At 40.4% G+C, this 14,193-nt stretch overlaps 2 protein-coding genes across 2 annotated transcripts; both read right to left on the minus strand.

Annotated features, from left to right (window-relative positions):
• Positions 1–2,512: 2,512 nt before the first annotated feature.
• LOC306850473 (zona pellucida sperm-binding protein 3-like) lies at positions 2,513–4,596 on the minus strand (the record flags this gene model as incomplete). The annotated part of the gene is made up of 8 exons (XM_079386126.1): positions 2,513–2,592; positions 2,661–2,737; positions 2,803–2,885; positions 2,970–3,087; positions 3,344–3,521; positions 3,593–3,696; positions 3,773–3,891; positions 4,105–4,596. 8 exons carry the CDS (start codon positions 4,594–4,596, stop codon positions 2,513–2,515), a joined length of 1,251 nt encoding a protein of 416 aa, XP_079242252.1.
• Positions 4,597–7,063: 2,467 nt separating this feature from the next.
• LOC306850474 (zona pellucida sperm-binding protein 3-like) lies at positions 7,064–12,498 on the minus strand (the record flags this gene model as incomplete). Its single annotated transcript, XM_079386127.1, has 8 exons — positions 7,064–7,482; positions 10,529–10,617; positions 10,683–10,765; positions 10,853–10,970; positions 11,229–11,406; positions 11,475–11,578; positions 11,655–11,773; positions 12,007–12,498. The coding sequence occupies 8 exons, from the start codon at positions 12,496–12,498 to the stop codon at positions 7,064–7,066; spliced, it is 1,602 nt and encodes a 533-aa protein (XP_079242253.1).
• Between the last annotated feature and the right edge of the window lie 1,695 nt (positions 12,499–14,193).

A 14,193-nucleotide genomic window follows, 5' to 3' on the forward strand; every position in this document is an offset into this window, starting at 1 on the left:
ACGGCAAGGCAAAAGGGTTAATACAGGAAACGCAGGCAGGAATCAAAACACAGGTAAACAGGCTAGGCAAGACTAGGATAGGAACTAGGAATGGCTTGGTAAAGTAGCTATCGACCGGGACTGTGATAAATGCTAAACAATACTCAGCAGTGACAGAGAGGAAGTCCAAGGCTTATAAAGTGTGTGTGATTGGGTGATAGTTCTCAGCTGTGAGTGTGATTAGTGTAATCAGCTGTGTGTGTGTCGTAAGTGCAATGGATGATGGGAAATGGAGTCTGCAATGTGCTGTGTAGTGTGAAAGTCCATGTGGTGAGTCGGTGACCTCTGGTGGTGAACAAATGAAAGTTCATGGCCAGGATTCGTGACAGTCTGCTAGCCGTCTCACGTCACAGAAGTCAGCAAATAGAGACTCCTTCACCTAGATATCACACTATAGACTGTGTAGAGTAAAAATTTAATTGATGTTCAACAAATAAAGATTACTGTTATAAAAATGAACCGCGTCCAAAAGGTAAAGGGGGAGGTGTTGTTACAATTTATAGCAATATTCTCAGTATTTCTCAGAGGGCAGGCTTTAAGTATAACTTTTTTGAAGTAACATTATCTAGACAAACAAGTGTTAATGATAAATCCACTGTGATTCTGAACTCTATTGGGGTTAGATAACATGTCTCAGGACCTACTCATTGTTGAAATCATACTCTATATTTTAATATTGTTACATGGAATTGATGTTAATGGTATTGACATTCTGCAGCAAAGCGATGATATATCAGATCATTATCTAGTCATGTAAACTCCATATAGCTAAAACTGTCAATTCCACTCCTTGTTACAAGTATGGTAGAACCATCACTTCTAAAGACTGCTTTGTAAGTAATCTTCCTGATTTATCTCAGTTCCTCAGCATATCCAACAGCGCCGAAAAGCTTGATGTAATGGATCACCTGCAGGAAATCCATTACATAATCCATAATGTTTTTAAACTTTCTTTGGGTGCGTCTGGCGAAAATATCCAGAATCACACGGACTTGTAAACAGTGCTTGATCTGTGCATATTTCTATCCTGATTTAGAGGAGACCACTTTAATGGTTTCTAAGTTAAAAAGCCTTGATTTTTTTTTTTTTTTATAAACACGCTTTTGCTTTACAATACATTGATGGACTGGAGTTGTGTGGATTACTTGTGGCTTGTTAAAAATACAGCCCTTCAATTATTGATCTAGAGTTTTAAATGGAAATCACTTCTTGACCGTCTTGAAACATTAAAATGATGAACAAGGATCAGAGTCAATGGTCCTAAACAAAGTGATATTAGCGAAACTGTGCTAGAAACAAAATGCCTGAGATGTTGCACAAGTGTGAAACCAACAGATTTCAAACACTCATCCACTGGAATTACACACCTTAAATTCCAAACAATATTAAGGTTTAATTTGAATGTAGTCAATGATTTTTTTGGAATTATAACTGATCTGCTACTACACAAACCTTACATCAGTACAGGTTCTGTTTGGCACACTAAATATTAAGCTGACCTTATAAGATACATGCAATTTTCCTGATTAAAAATACACGAGACCTAATAACCCATTTGAAGGGGGACAACTCTCAAAAGTGGAAAATGCCAGTATTGACCCATTGAAAACTGGATGTACTTATCTATTGACTTAAAATGAAAAAAAAAAAAATAAGTTTATAAAGTACTATCAAATCTATTTGGGGATGCAAGGACAAATGAAACTACAAATTACCAACATGGAGCAATAAGTTCACTGCATAAGACGTATGCAAAATATCAGCAGTGCGTCAACGAAGTAGGTGTTCAAGCTAGAGGTCTGCATTCCCGTGGCTCTCAAGACAAAAGTTCATTTAAAACCCTGCTGCCAATAAATTCAAAAACTGTTGACAAGATGAATAAAACTAATAGAATTTTGTGCAGATTACACTGTTAGAATCTCTTTCGGTAACGCTTAAATGTGAGATTCTGGAAACTAAGTCTAAATTTAGCAGGAAATGTCAGGAAGAGAGTCATTCCAAGCGGACAGCAGGTGAACAAAGTGAATATATAGCAGGTGGGTGCAGGATACAGTCGCAGGAGCAGGATTTAAATAGTCCTGTGCAGACCTCTAGTTAAAGCATAACTCTTGGCACAAACTCAGATTAGTGCAGGGATGACAAATTCAGTTCCTGGAGGGCCACAGCCCTGCAGAGTTTCAAGGACTTGATTAGCTGGATCAGGTATTTAATTAGAGCTGTCGCTAAACTGGAGTTTGACAGCCCTGGATTCATGGAATTAGCTTTATAGCTTTGTGGGCAATGTATTCCACTTAAGCCATTCAAACAGGTCACAGTTGGTCAGTCTTTAAAGGTTATCAGTTTCCCTACCAAGAAAAGGGAACTTTTCCTTCTGGAAAGAGAATCGGTACAGTAGGACTACCAGTTTCCCCACTCAAAATTGGGTAAAAAATAAAAATAAAAACCCAAGACATACAATAGGTTTCCACACCATTTATTGAAAACCAGCTAAAGTCTTCGGTTGCTCTTGAACCATTATAGGACTGAGTGTGGCCTTCCCTTCCCACTGAATGCCTAGAGGAAAAACATCATAAAGTACAGCACTTGAAAATGTCAAAAGCAATCTTAAAGCAGCCATTTACCAGAGGGAGAAGCAGCAGTTCCACATGTTGAGTCACAGCAACCACAAACCTGGTGGTTTCCATCAGCAGCGAACCATCTGCAAGGATTTAAAAATAAAAATAAGACACTGCACCTTCGTGTTGATAAGCGGCATTAACATACCCATTGGCAAAGGAACAGGATTTGTGGAGAGCGTCACTGGGTGCAGAAGCAAGACTGGCCTTCAGAATACACGTCATGTAGATCTGCAAGAGACACCAGAGGTAAGAGATCAGAAAACCAGAGCAGATGGGAAGAGAAAGCAAATTCATTCAACACTCAGTACGTACATAAGGACTGTCTCCCTCCTGGAACATGAAGGCCTCCAGCTGGAATTGGATCTTGTCTTTCTGGGTTTGAGGCATGAAGCGTGAGCTGGAAGCAGTAGCCTTGGCATCCACAAGGCACCTGAAAAAGTGGTCACAGAACTCAATGTTGACTCTAGCATCAAGTCACTATTCCTTAACCGGGACAAAAGTTAAGGAGCAGCTCAAGAACTCCAAACCATCAAGTGCCATGACCCAATGATCCTTAGGTGATCGCAAAAAGCACTTAGAATGAGGAACTCAAACCTCGAGTCACTGATTGAAGTTGACTTGCCCTAGTTCTCATTGACAAAGCTGTTACAGGGAGAAAAACAACAAGACTATAGCATCAACTTTACCCATGATTCTCAATGAAGGAATATCTCGGAAGAGCAGTCACATCAGGTACTTGAGTGGCCACACAGTGGTCCACAAACACACGCAGTGGGACATGGTTGTACACCTTCACAGACGCCTCAATATTAATAGTGTCACCCAGGAAATAAGTGTATGAGGGCCTCTCATAGGACCAGTCATCTGCAAGTAGGAAGAATAGTTTAGGCACAGCCTCATTCAGAAGGCAGAAGGTCTAAAGAAACTGCACCAACCCATCATGAGCTTCAGAGAGAACATCAAGACTTCCTCGCCAACCTCCGTTGAAGCATAAGGGACCCAAGTTGGCCTCAAGGCATTACTGCTTGCACTATGAAACCTGCGGTTCGAGGTGGTACCAAATAAGTGGTCTTCCAGTTGAATCACAACAAGAAACTAAGCTGAAAGTCACTTACCTTTGATAGTGGCATTGAACGCCAACAACTGCACCATCGGCACGAGTTATCGGAGTGCCAGAGAGCGCCTCAGGTGTGTAGGTAAGAGTAAAGGTGTAGACAAGTTCATCCTCTGTCATCTGTAACAGATTTAAGTTGTTAACCAAGAGGTCCTACTTGACAATTAGAACCAGAAAACAGAACCCCTTTCGGTTCAAGGAACCGGTCAGTGATCAATTCTTAAGAACAGTTTTCCACTATGAAGAGCGGAACTGTCAGGTAACCATTGAAACCAATAAAGAACCTTTATTTTTAGTAGGGTACAACTAGTCAAGCAATATTTAAGTTCCTACCATCAACACACTGTTACAGTCCTGTAGTTCATTCTCAAAGAACAGCACCCTGGAGCCAGGGACCCAACCAACAACAGGACATCCTCCCAAAGACAGACCAGATGGCTGGATCAGCTGACCATTGCTAAACAAGTCCTGCTGTACCTCAACATGAATCCGGTTTTCACCGCATTGAATAGCTACACTACTGGGAGTCACAGGTTGCCTCAACTGGAAGTCCACCGCCACCTCTCTCTGCACCTCTGGAACAATGGGAAACCTCCAGTCCAGAGGCTTGACTGGACCCTGCAACACCTGCTTCTCCTGAAGACCAAGAGGCTCTTGTGCAAATCCTCTGTAGTCAAGAGCCTGAAACTGAGAAGCCTTTTGCAAAGTATCTGATTGTGGCTTCACGCTTATTGGACTTTGATTGTATCGCAAACTTCCCCATACATTCTTCAGGTCAAATGCCACAATCACAGCCAACACTAACACACCTTGCAAAAAGCCCATCCTGACAAGTATTGCCACAATACCCACCAGTGCTTGTCTTTGCCATTAAGTACAGCTTTGAATTAAGGTGGCTCCTCCCTTTTCATCTTAATTGATTGCCTTTGATTCTCCTCTGGGCCTGTAGAGTTTATGCATTAGCAAATGAGAGCGTTCTAAAGAGTCACTAGCCAATAGAAAGCTTGATTTGGTTCTGAGGATTTCATCTCCACTCATTCACAATTTTACAATTCAATTTTGACAGTTTGTTTTTGATAGGCAAAGGCTGCGTCCGAAACCGCCTACTTCTCTACTATATGGTAGGGGAAAAGCAGTAGGCGAGTGAAAAAGTATGTCCGAAACCTCAGTATTCATAGAAGAGTAGTTCCTGGATGTCCTACTGCTTCTGCCCAGATTCTTGAGTGTTCATCCGATGGATACTTTTCAATCCCAGAAGCCCCACGTGAGAGGATACATGTGTTAAAATCACATTTCTTGAGCTCCAGTAAACACACGCACGTCTCCAAAGAGCATTTACATAAACCTTATACATCTTAAAGATGATTAAATGTCTGTTTAATATGAGACAGTAAAATATTCTAAAAGAATTACAGATGAGCACATCACAACATGAACAGACATCTGAGTGAGTGATGTATGTGTGCTATTATAGTAGAATTCACTGTTGTGAAGTGAAGTGACATTCAGCCAAGTATGGTGACCCATACTCGGAATTCGTGCTCTGCATTTAACCCATCCAACGTGCACACACACAGCAGTGAACACACACACACCGTGAACACACACCCGGAGCAGTGGGCAGCCATTTTATGCTGCGGCGCCCGGGGAGCAGTTGGGGGTTCGGTGCCTTGCTCAAGGGCACCTCAGTCATGGTATTGAGGGTGGAGGGAGCGCTGGACATTCACTCCCCCCACCTACAATTCCTGCCGGCCGGAGACTCGAACCCGCAACCTTTGGATCACGAGTCCAACTCTCTAACCATTAGGCCACAACTTCCCGCCTGTTCCTGTTGTCAACATAAACAAATTTACATGGAGTAACTAAACAGAAGTTATCTATTTCATGTGTCCATTAGTATTGTCGATAAATTAAGGAACATTTGTGTTGGATAAAAAGCCAGTGAACACATCAGCAGCTACCCCAAGGTGCAAATGTAGTGTATTGAGTAGATGAATCACAGAGGTGACTGAATCTTGTCTGGATGTTAGGGACAGATGAGACGTGTGTTTATCCAGTGAAGAGTGACTGATGGAGGAATGCTGCCATCAAAGGCTCTCAGTGAGTATATTACTGAAATGAACAAAAATGATTTTAAATCTTAAGTTGTCATTTATTTTAATTATTGTAATTTCAAACGTAGCTGTAACAGTGCTTTTCTGATTCTTGATTTCTGTACATTTTAAGCAGAGCTTTTGTGGTGGAGCAGGTGACCGCGGCATTTGTGGGAAAAAAAGGAAAACAAAAATTATAAAGTAAGAAATCATTTTGTTACTTCTAATACAGAAATCAAATGACATTGTGCTGTTAAAATGATTGCTTGTGTATTATGTTTGTGCATCTTTGTATGATCTGAAATGTCTGCAGACTGGTGTGTGAGGTGAGGATGGAGAAGTCCACAGCAGCATCCTGGAAATGGTCTAAACGCTCCATCACTCCACCTGACCTTACTGCCTCATCTGGACCGGATGCTGCTGTGGTCTCTTCATCCTCAGTGAACCCAGAGCCAGCGAGAGCATCTAGAGAAAGACCAAAAGAAATTGAGGATGTGATTTTATTCAAGTTTGTCCTGCTGGTTTCTGTTCATGCAACATCAGTCTATGGAGCACGAGTTTCATAAGCTTCAAAAGCGTCGTCAAATAATTTCACGAAGAATCTGAAAGTTAGGCTGCATTGACTGATATTGTTTGAACAGAAACCAGCAGGACACACACACACAAGGATTGAACAGTGTGGATGTGTGAAAATAACAACTGCATTTATATGTTTGGGTGAACTAACCCTTTAAATTGTAATATATGTAAGCATTTATATTATAGTAGTACCTTGAAGAAATAAACTTGAAGAAATAAGCAGCTTTATTGAGCGTTTGTGCCCTAGGCACAAAAAAGCATTTACATTTTATTTATTTTTTACATTTAATGTTTTGTAAATTGCTGCAGTACAATTATGCGTTTGGCAGACACTTTTATCCGAAGTGACTTACAGTGTACTTATTACAGGGACCCCAATTCCCTTAGAGCAAACTGGAGTAAAAAGGCTTGCTGAAGGACACACCGCTGGTGACGACTGCAGAGATCGAACCAGCAACCTTCTGCTTACCAGTTCACTACACCACAAAAGTAATGCAGCTATATCAAAACTTAGCATGTTATTGTAAACATATGAAATTAAATTTGGCAAGAAATGGAATGCTGACAACATGAGATGTAATTTTTTTTATTCTGTGTAATTGTTTTACAGGTAGTTGTTCTCATAGAGAGCAGGCACATAGATGATTGGAGCAGACGGAGCGGTGGTACGGGGGTGTCATCGTGGTCTTCCTCATCCTCTCTGGGCACTCAGGCAACGATAGCCTCGATGTCCCTTTCCCTTCCATGATCAGATTCAGTCTGACTGCAGCAATGGCAGAGTGGCAAATGGCAAAATCATGGTTGTTGGGCTCGTTCAATGTCTCAAAGTTCCACTGAGAGACAAAGCCGAGTCCGTATTTCCATATGTATCTTTTGGCGACCAAATAGACCAAATTCCTCCATTCAGTAACTTGACTTTTGTCCTCAAAATTGCTGAAGCTGTTGGACACGCTCCCCATCAGTTCAAAGCCCGGCTGCAATCCATTCTGCCAGAGAAGGTCAATCAGCTGGTCTAAGTGAGTGAAGTTGTAGTGATATTCTAGTAGTGAAGGTGGACAGAGTGGTCGGCTGCTTCATCTGTGTTGAGATGCAGTAGGATGTGGGTTCACTGCCTGTAAATACATGATTTTTGGAACAATTATGTTTGAATAAAGCTTTTTCATGTGTTGTTGACACTGTTTATTTATTGTCATGGTTACTTTTATTTACATTTTACTCATTCGTTCATGTTTCCTGTTGTCAGTAAATAAAATATAATTGTTTCATTAACATATGCATTAATTCTAGTTAAGAGCTGATAAAAAAAAATGTAAAAACTGTAACTTGAATGCAATGTAAGTCGCTTTGGATAAAAGCGTCTGCTAAATGCATAAATGTAAATGTAAATTCATTACTTGACTGAAAATTGAGATGTATTCACCTTGGCTGCATTTGTCTAGTGTACAGTCATGCATAGCTATGGCATATGAAAAAGCAAATTGTATTTTGCTTGTTTTACTAAAAAATAATTAATTATTGGTCAGCATTTATCATTATTATTGTTCATAAGTGTTGGGCAACCAATGCATTCTGAATTAATATTAATTTCTAAGTAGTAATATTACATTTTTGTGTAAAATCAACAATCCTCTCCAAAGATAAGATCTTTCAGCAGCTGTTTGACAGCTCCTTTGTGCAGAAATTACAAACATGGAGGAAAACATACTAGGTAGGGTTGTGGATTTATTGATGCTAGTGTTTGTGCAGCTGTCGCTCTTATTTTATTTGTATTATTATTTATTATTATTACTGCAGAATATACAAGCTCAGGGAAAGATGATAGTAGCTTTAACAATGAACAATCATAATGACAAAAAAAAAAGAAAAAACTATAATGGGTTTGCGTACATCATAGTATGAGATTATATACACAGGGACAAAAATATTAAATGTATTTGAATAATCATAAAATTCATATAATCATAATGCATTAAAGTTGTATTTGTTATTTATAAGCCTCAGGGATGAAACGAGAGAGACATTGAACAAGAAAAAGAGGAAAACAAAGGAGATTTAAGCCAGTTTTGCATGTGGATGAACAATTTTGCACATAAAATTAAATTACATATTCAAGAGATAACGATTTTGGTTTTTCGTAATAAAAAAATAATATCTTTAAGGATTGAACTGTAGGATTATATTAGTTGAGTTAAAAATATGAAAACTTAAATTAACCCAAAATTTGTTGGTTATACTACAATCATAAGGGCAGCTGTTTCTTCAACAAGACCAAAAATTAGCAAATTTCATCAGCATCAAAATATTTACAGATTAATTAAACCCGCTCATATATTTTTTGTGTTTGTTTTTGCGCTTATAACATCATAAATCACATGATAACGTAAACATGGCGGATATCATTCATACTCAACGAGATTTGGCTGTAGAGTATGTACTCTTTTAGCGCTTGAGTAGGCGGTTTCAGACGCAGCCAAAGTGATTTAACAAAATAGCACAATCACACATAGAGATTTTTCATTATCTCTTTGAGATTTTAGTTTATTATTAGAGCAGCTCTGGAAAAATTTAGCATTACATCACTTGCTCACCAAACAGAAACTATGGACTCTCTCTTTTCTAGCACTTTAGAGACTGCTGCTCCTTTATGCTTAAGGAAGCTTAAGGAAAAGAGTCCATCACCGTGGTATGGGCACACTCGCAAAGTGATATTAGCGAAACTGTGCTGTGCAAGAAACAAAATGCCTGAGATGTTGCACAAGTGTAAAACCAACAGATTTCAAAAGTCATCCACTGGAATTCCACACATCTTAATTCCAAACAATATTAAGGTTTAATTTGAATGTAGTCAATGATTTTTTTGGAATTATAACTGATCTGCTACTACACAAAAACCTTACATCAGTACAGGTTCTGTTTGACACACTAAATATTAAGCTGACCTTATAAGATACATGCAATTTTCCTGATTAAAAATACACGAGACCTACAAATAACCCATTTGAAGGTGGACAACTCTCAAAAGTGGAAAATGCCAGTATTGACCCATTGAAAACTGAATGTACTTATTGACTTAATGACTGTACCAGCAGGTCCCCACTCTGGTCTAGAAGAGTAATCAACAAGCATATTGGGGGAAAAAAATAAAGTTTTAAACTACGATCAAATCTATTTGGGGATGCAAGGACAAATGAAACTACAAGTTACCAACATGGAGCAATAAGTTCACTGCATAAGACGCATGCAAAATATCAGCAGTGCGTCAACGAAGTAGGTGTTCAAGCTAGAGATCTGCATTCCCGTGGCTCTCAAGACAAAAGTTCATTTAAAACTCTGCTGCCAATAAATTCAAAAACTGTTGACAAGGAGTAAAACTAATAGAATTGTGCAGATTACACTGTTAGACTTTGGGTAACACTTAAATGTGAGATTCTGGAAGTGAAATATAAATTTAGCAGGAACTGTCAGGAAGAAAGTCATTCCAAGCGGACAGCAGGTAAACAAAGTGAATCTAGCAGGTGGGTGCGGGGATATACAGTCGCAGGATTTAAATAGTCTTGTGCAGACCTCTAGTTCGAGCATAACTCTTGGCACAAACTCCGATTGGTGCAGGGGTGACAAATTCAGTTCCTGGAGGGCCACAGCCCTGCAGAGTTTCAAGGACTTGATTAGCTGGATCAGGTATTTAATTAGGGTCGTCGCTAAACTGAGATTGACAGCCCTGGATTCATGGAACTACCTTTATAGCTTCGTGGGAAATGTATTCCACTTAAGCCATTCAAACAGGTCACAGTTGGTCAGTCTTTAAAGGTTATCAGTTTCCCTACCAAGAAAAGGGAACCTTTCCTTCTGGAAAGAGAATCGGTACAGTAGGACTACCCGTATTCCCCCACTCAAAATTGGGTAAAACCAAGACATACAATAGGTTTTTCCACACCATTTATTGAAAACCAGCTAAAGTCTTCGGTTGCTCTTGAACCATTACAGGACTGAGTGTGGCCTTCCCTTCCCACTGAATGCCTAGAGGAAAAACATCATAAAGTACAGCACTTGAAAATGTCAAAAGCAATCTTAAAACAGCCATTTACCAGAGGGAGAAGCAGCAGTTCCACCATCAGGACCACATGTTGAGTCACAGCAACCACAAACCTGGTGGTTTCCATCAGCAGCGAACCATCTGCAAGGATTTAAAAATAAAAATAAGACACTGCACCTTCGTGTTGATAAGCGGCATTAACATACCCATTGGCAAAGGAACAGGATTTGTGGAGACCGTCACTGGGTGCAGAAGCAAGACTGGCCTTCAGAATACACGTCATGTAGATCTGCAAGAGACACCACGGGTAAGAGATCACAAAACCAGAGCAGATGGGAAGAGAAAAGCAAATTCATTTAACACTCATAGTACGTACATAAGGACTGTCTCCCTCCTGGAACATGAAGGCCTCCAGCTGGAATTGGATCTTGTCTTTCTGGGTTTGAGGCATGAAGCGGGAGCTGGAAGCAGTAGCCTTGGCGTCCACAAGGCACCTGATAAAAAGTGGTCACAGAACTCAATGTTGACTCTAGCATCAAGTCACTATTCCTTAACCGGGACAAAAGTTAAGGAGCAGCTCAAGAACTCCAAACCATCAAGTGCCATGACCCAATGATTCTTAGGTGATAGCAAAAAGCACTTAGAATGAGGAACTCAAACCTCGAGTCACTGATTGAAGTTGACTTGCCCTAGTTCTCGTTGACAAAGCGGTTACAGGTAGAACTACAACAAGACTATAGCATCAACCTTACCCATGATTCTCAATGAAGGAATATCTCGGAAGAGCAGTCACATCAGGTACTTGAGTGGCCACACAGTGGTCCACAAACACACGCAGTGGGACATGGTTGTATACCGTCACAGACGCCTCAATATTAATAGTGTCACCCAGGAAATAAGTGTATGAGGGCCTCTCATAGGACCAGTCATCTGAAAGTAGGAAGAACAGTTTAGGCACAGCCTCATTCATAAGGCAGGTCTAAAGAAACTGCACCAACCCATCATGAGCTTCAGGGAGAACATCAAGACTTCCTCGCCAACCTCCGTTGAAGCATAAGGGACCCAAGTTGGCCTCAAGGCATTACTGCTTGCACTATGAAACCTGCGGTTCAAGGTGGTACCAAATAAGTGGTCTTCCAGTTGAATCACAACAAGAAACTAAGCTGAAAGTCACTTACCTTTGATAGTGGCATTGAGCGCCAACAACTGCACCATCGGCACGAGTTATCGGAGTGCCAGAGAGCGCCTCAGGTGTGTAGGTAAGAGTAAAGGTGTAGACAAGTTCATCCTCTGTCATCTGTAACAGATTTAAGTTGTTAACCAAGAGGTCCTACTTGACACTTAGAACTTCTAAAAGATTTTAACAGCCAGGCAATAGACCCCCATTCGGTTCAAAGAACCGGTCAGTGATCAATTCTTAAGAACAGTTTTCCACTATGAAGAGCGGAACTGTCAGGTAACCATTGAAACCAATAAAGAACCTTTATTTTTAGTAGGGTACAACTAGTCCAGCAATATTTGAGTTCCTACCGTCAACACACTGTTACAGTCCTGTAGTTCATTCTCAAAGAACAGCACCCTGGAGCCAGGGACCCAACCAACAACAGGACACCCTCCCAAAGACAGACCAGATGGCTGGATCAGCTGACCATTGCTAAACAAGTCCTGCTGTACCTCAACATGAATCCGGTTCTCACCGCATTGAATAGCTACACTACTGGGAGTCACAGGTTGCCTCAACTGGAAGTCCACCGCCACCTCTCTCTGCACCTCTGGAACAATGGGAAACCTCCAGTCCAGAGGCTTGACTGGACCCTGCAACACCTGCTTCTCCTGAAGACCAAGAGGCTCTTGTGCAAATCCTCTGTAGTCAAGAGCCTGAAACTGAGAAGCCTTTTGCAAAGTATCTGATTGTGGCTTCACGCTTATTGGACTTTGATTGTATCGCAAACGTCCCCATACATTCTTCAGGTCAAATGCCACGATCACAGCCAGCACTAACACACCTTGCAAAAAGCCCATCCTGACAAGTATTGACACAATACCCACCAGTGCTTGTCTTTGCCATTAAGTACAGCTTTGAATTAAGGTGGCTCCTCCCTTTTCATCTTAATTAATTGCCTTTGATTCTCCTCTGGGCCTGTAGAGTTTATGCATTAGCAAATGAGAATGTTCTAAAGAGTCACTAGCCAATAGAAAGCTTGATTTGTTTCTGAGGGTTTCATCTCCACTCATTCCCAATTTTACAATTCAATTTTGACAGTTTGTCTTTGATAGGCAAAGGCTGCGTCCGAAACCGCCTACTTCTCTACTATATGGTAGGGGAAAAGCAGTAGGCGAGCGAATAAGTATGTCCGAAACCTCAGTATTCATTAGGGGTGTGCTCAAAATATCGATTCTTAGATACATACCGATATAATAAAAAAAGATACAGTATCGATATTCTAGCCCTTAGTATCGATACTCCGCCCAGCCATTAGGGGGCGCAGCGGCGCCCGGGAGTTTAATAAAACTCATGGAAAATGTTAAAGCAAGATGTAGCATTTAAGTGATTTCATAGTAAAATATGTTATGGCAGTACATGGTGTCACAAAAAAGAATTATAAGAAGATTTAATAAGAAGTTAAGAATAATAAGAAGAAGATTTTGTGCTTGTGTGAGCTCAGACTGTATCCTTGGAAAGTTAAATGTTGACTTGTGGTAATTTCCAGATTAATACAATTTGTGTACAATTAATCAGAGCACTTAAAGTTGCAAATATTTAAGCAAAATGCACTTTTTTATAATGCACTTTTGTCTTCATTAAATTGAAGAAAAATGCAGAGTTCTGTTTGTTGAGTAAATGTGTTCAGCATTAACTAATTGGCTCTGGCCCATGTATTTTATTGAATCGTATCGAATCGTGTCACATTGTATCAAATCGTATAGAGACAGCTCTGTATCGAGGTACGTATCGAATCGTGACCTGTGTATCGAGGTATGTATCGTATCGCCAGGTTCTCCAAGGTATACAGCCCTAGTATTCATAGAAGAGTAGTTGAGAAGTTCCCGGATGTCCATTTCTTGAGCTCCAGTAAACACACGCACGTCTCCAAAGAGCATTTACATAAACCTTATACATCTTAAAGATTATTAAATGTCTGTTTAATATGAGACAGTAAAATATTCTAAAAGAATTACAGATGAGCACATCACAACATGACCAGACATCTGAGTGAGTGATGTATGTGTGCTATTATAGTAGAATTCACTGTTGTCAACATAAACAAATTTACATGGAGTAACTAAACAGAAGTTATCTATTTCATGTGTCCATTAGTATTGTCGATAAATTAAGGAACATTTGTGTTGGATAAAAAGCCAGTGAACACATCAGCAGCTACCCCAAGGTGTAAATGTAGTGTATTGAGTAGATGAATAACAGAGGTGACTGAATCTTGTCTGGATGTTAGGGACAGATGAGACGTGTGTTTATCCAGTGAAGAGTAGGGCTGGGTATCGAGTTCGATACTTTTTAGGCACCGACCGAATTGCCTCGATACCACCGAGTATCGAAAAACGTCTTGTCGTTCGGTACCAAATTTCGATACCTAAGGAGTTAATCTCATCACCGTCAGTGAGCCAATAATCCTGCAGCACTAGGTGTGTTTGACTAGAAGCGGCGCGGCTGAGAGCGTTTCGAAAGCGCACGGAGCAGTCTGCTCTCTATATCGCGCA

Source organism: Barbus barbus (assembly GCF_936440315.1).
Source record: "Barbus barbus genome assembly, chromosome: 30".
Classification (NCBI taxonomy): domain Eukaryota; kingdom Metazoa; phylum Chordata; class Actinopteri; order Cypriniformes; family Cyprinidae; genus Barbus; species Barbus barbus.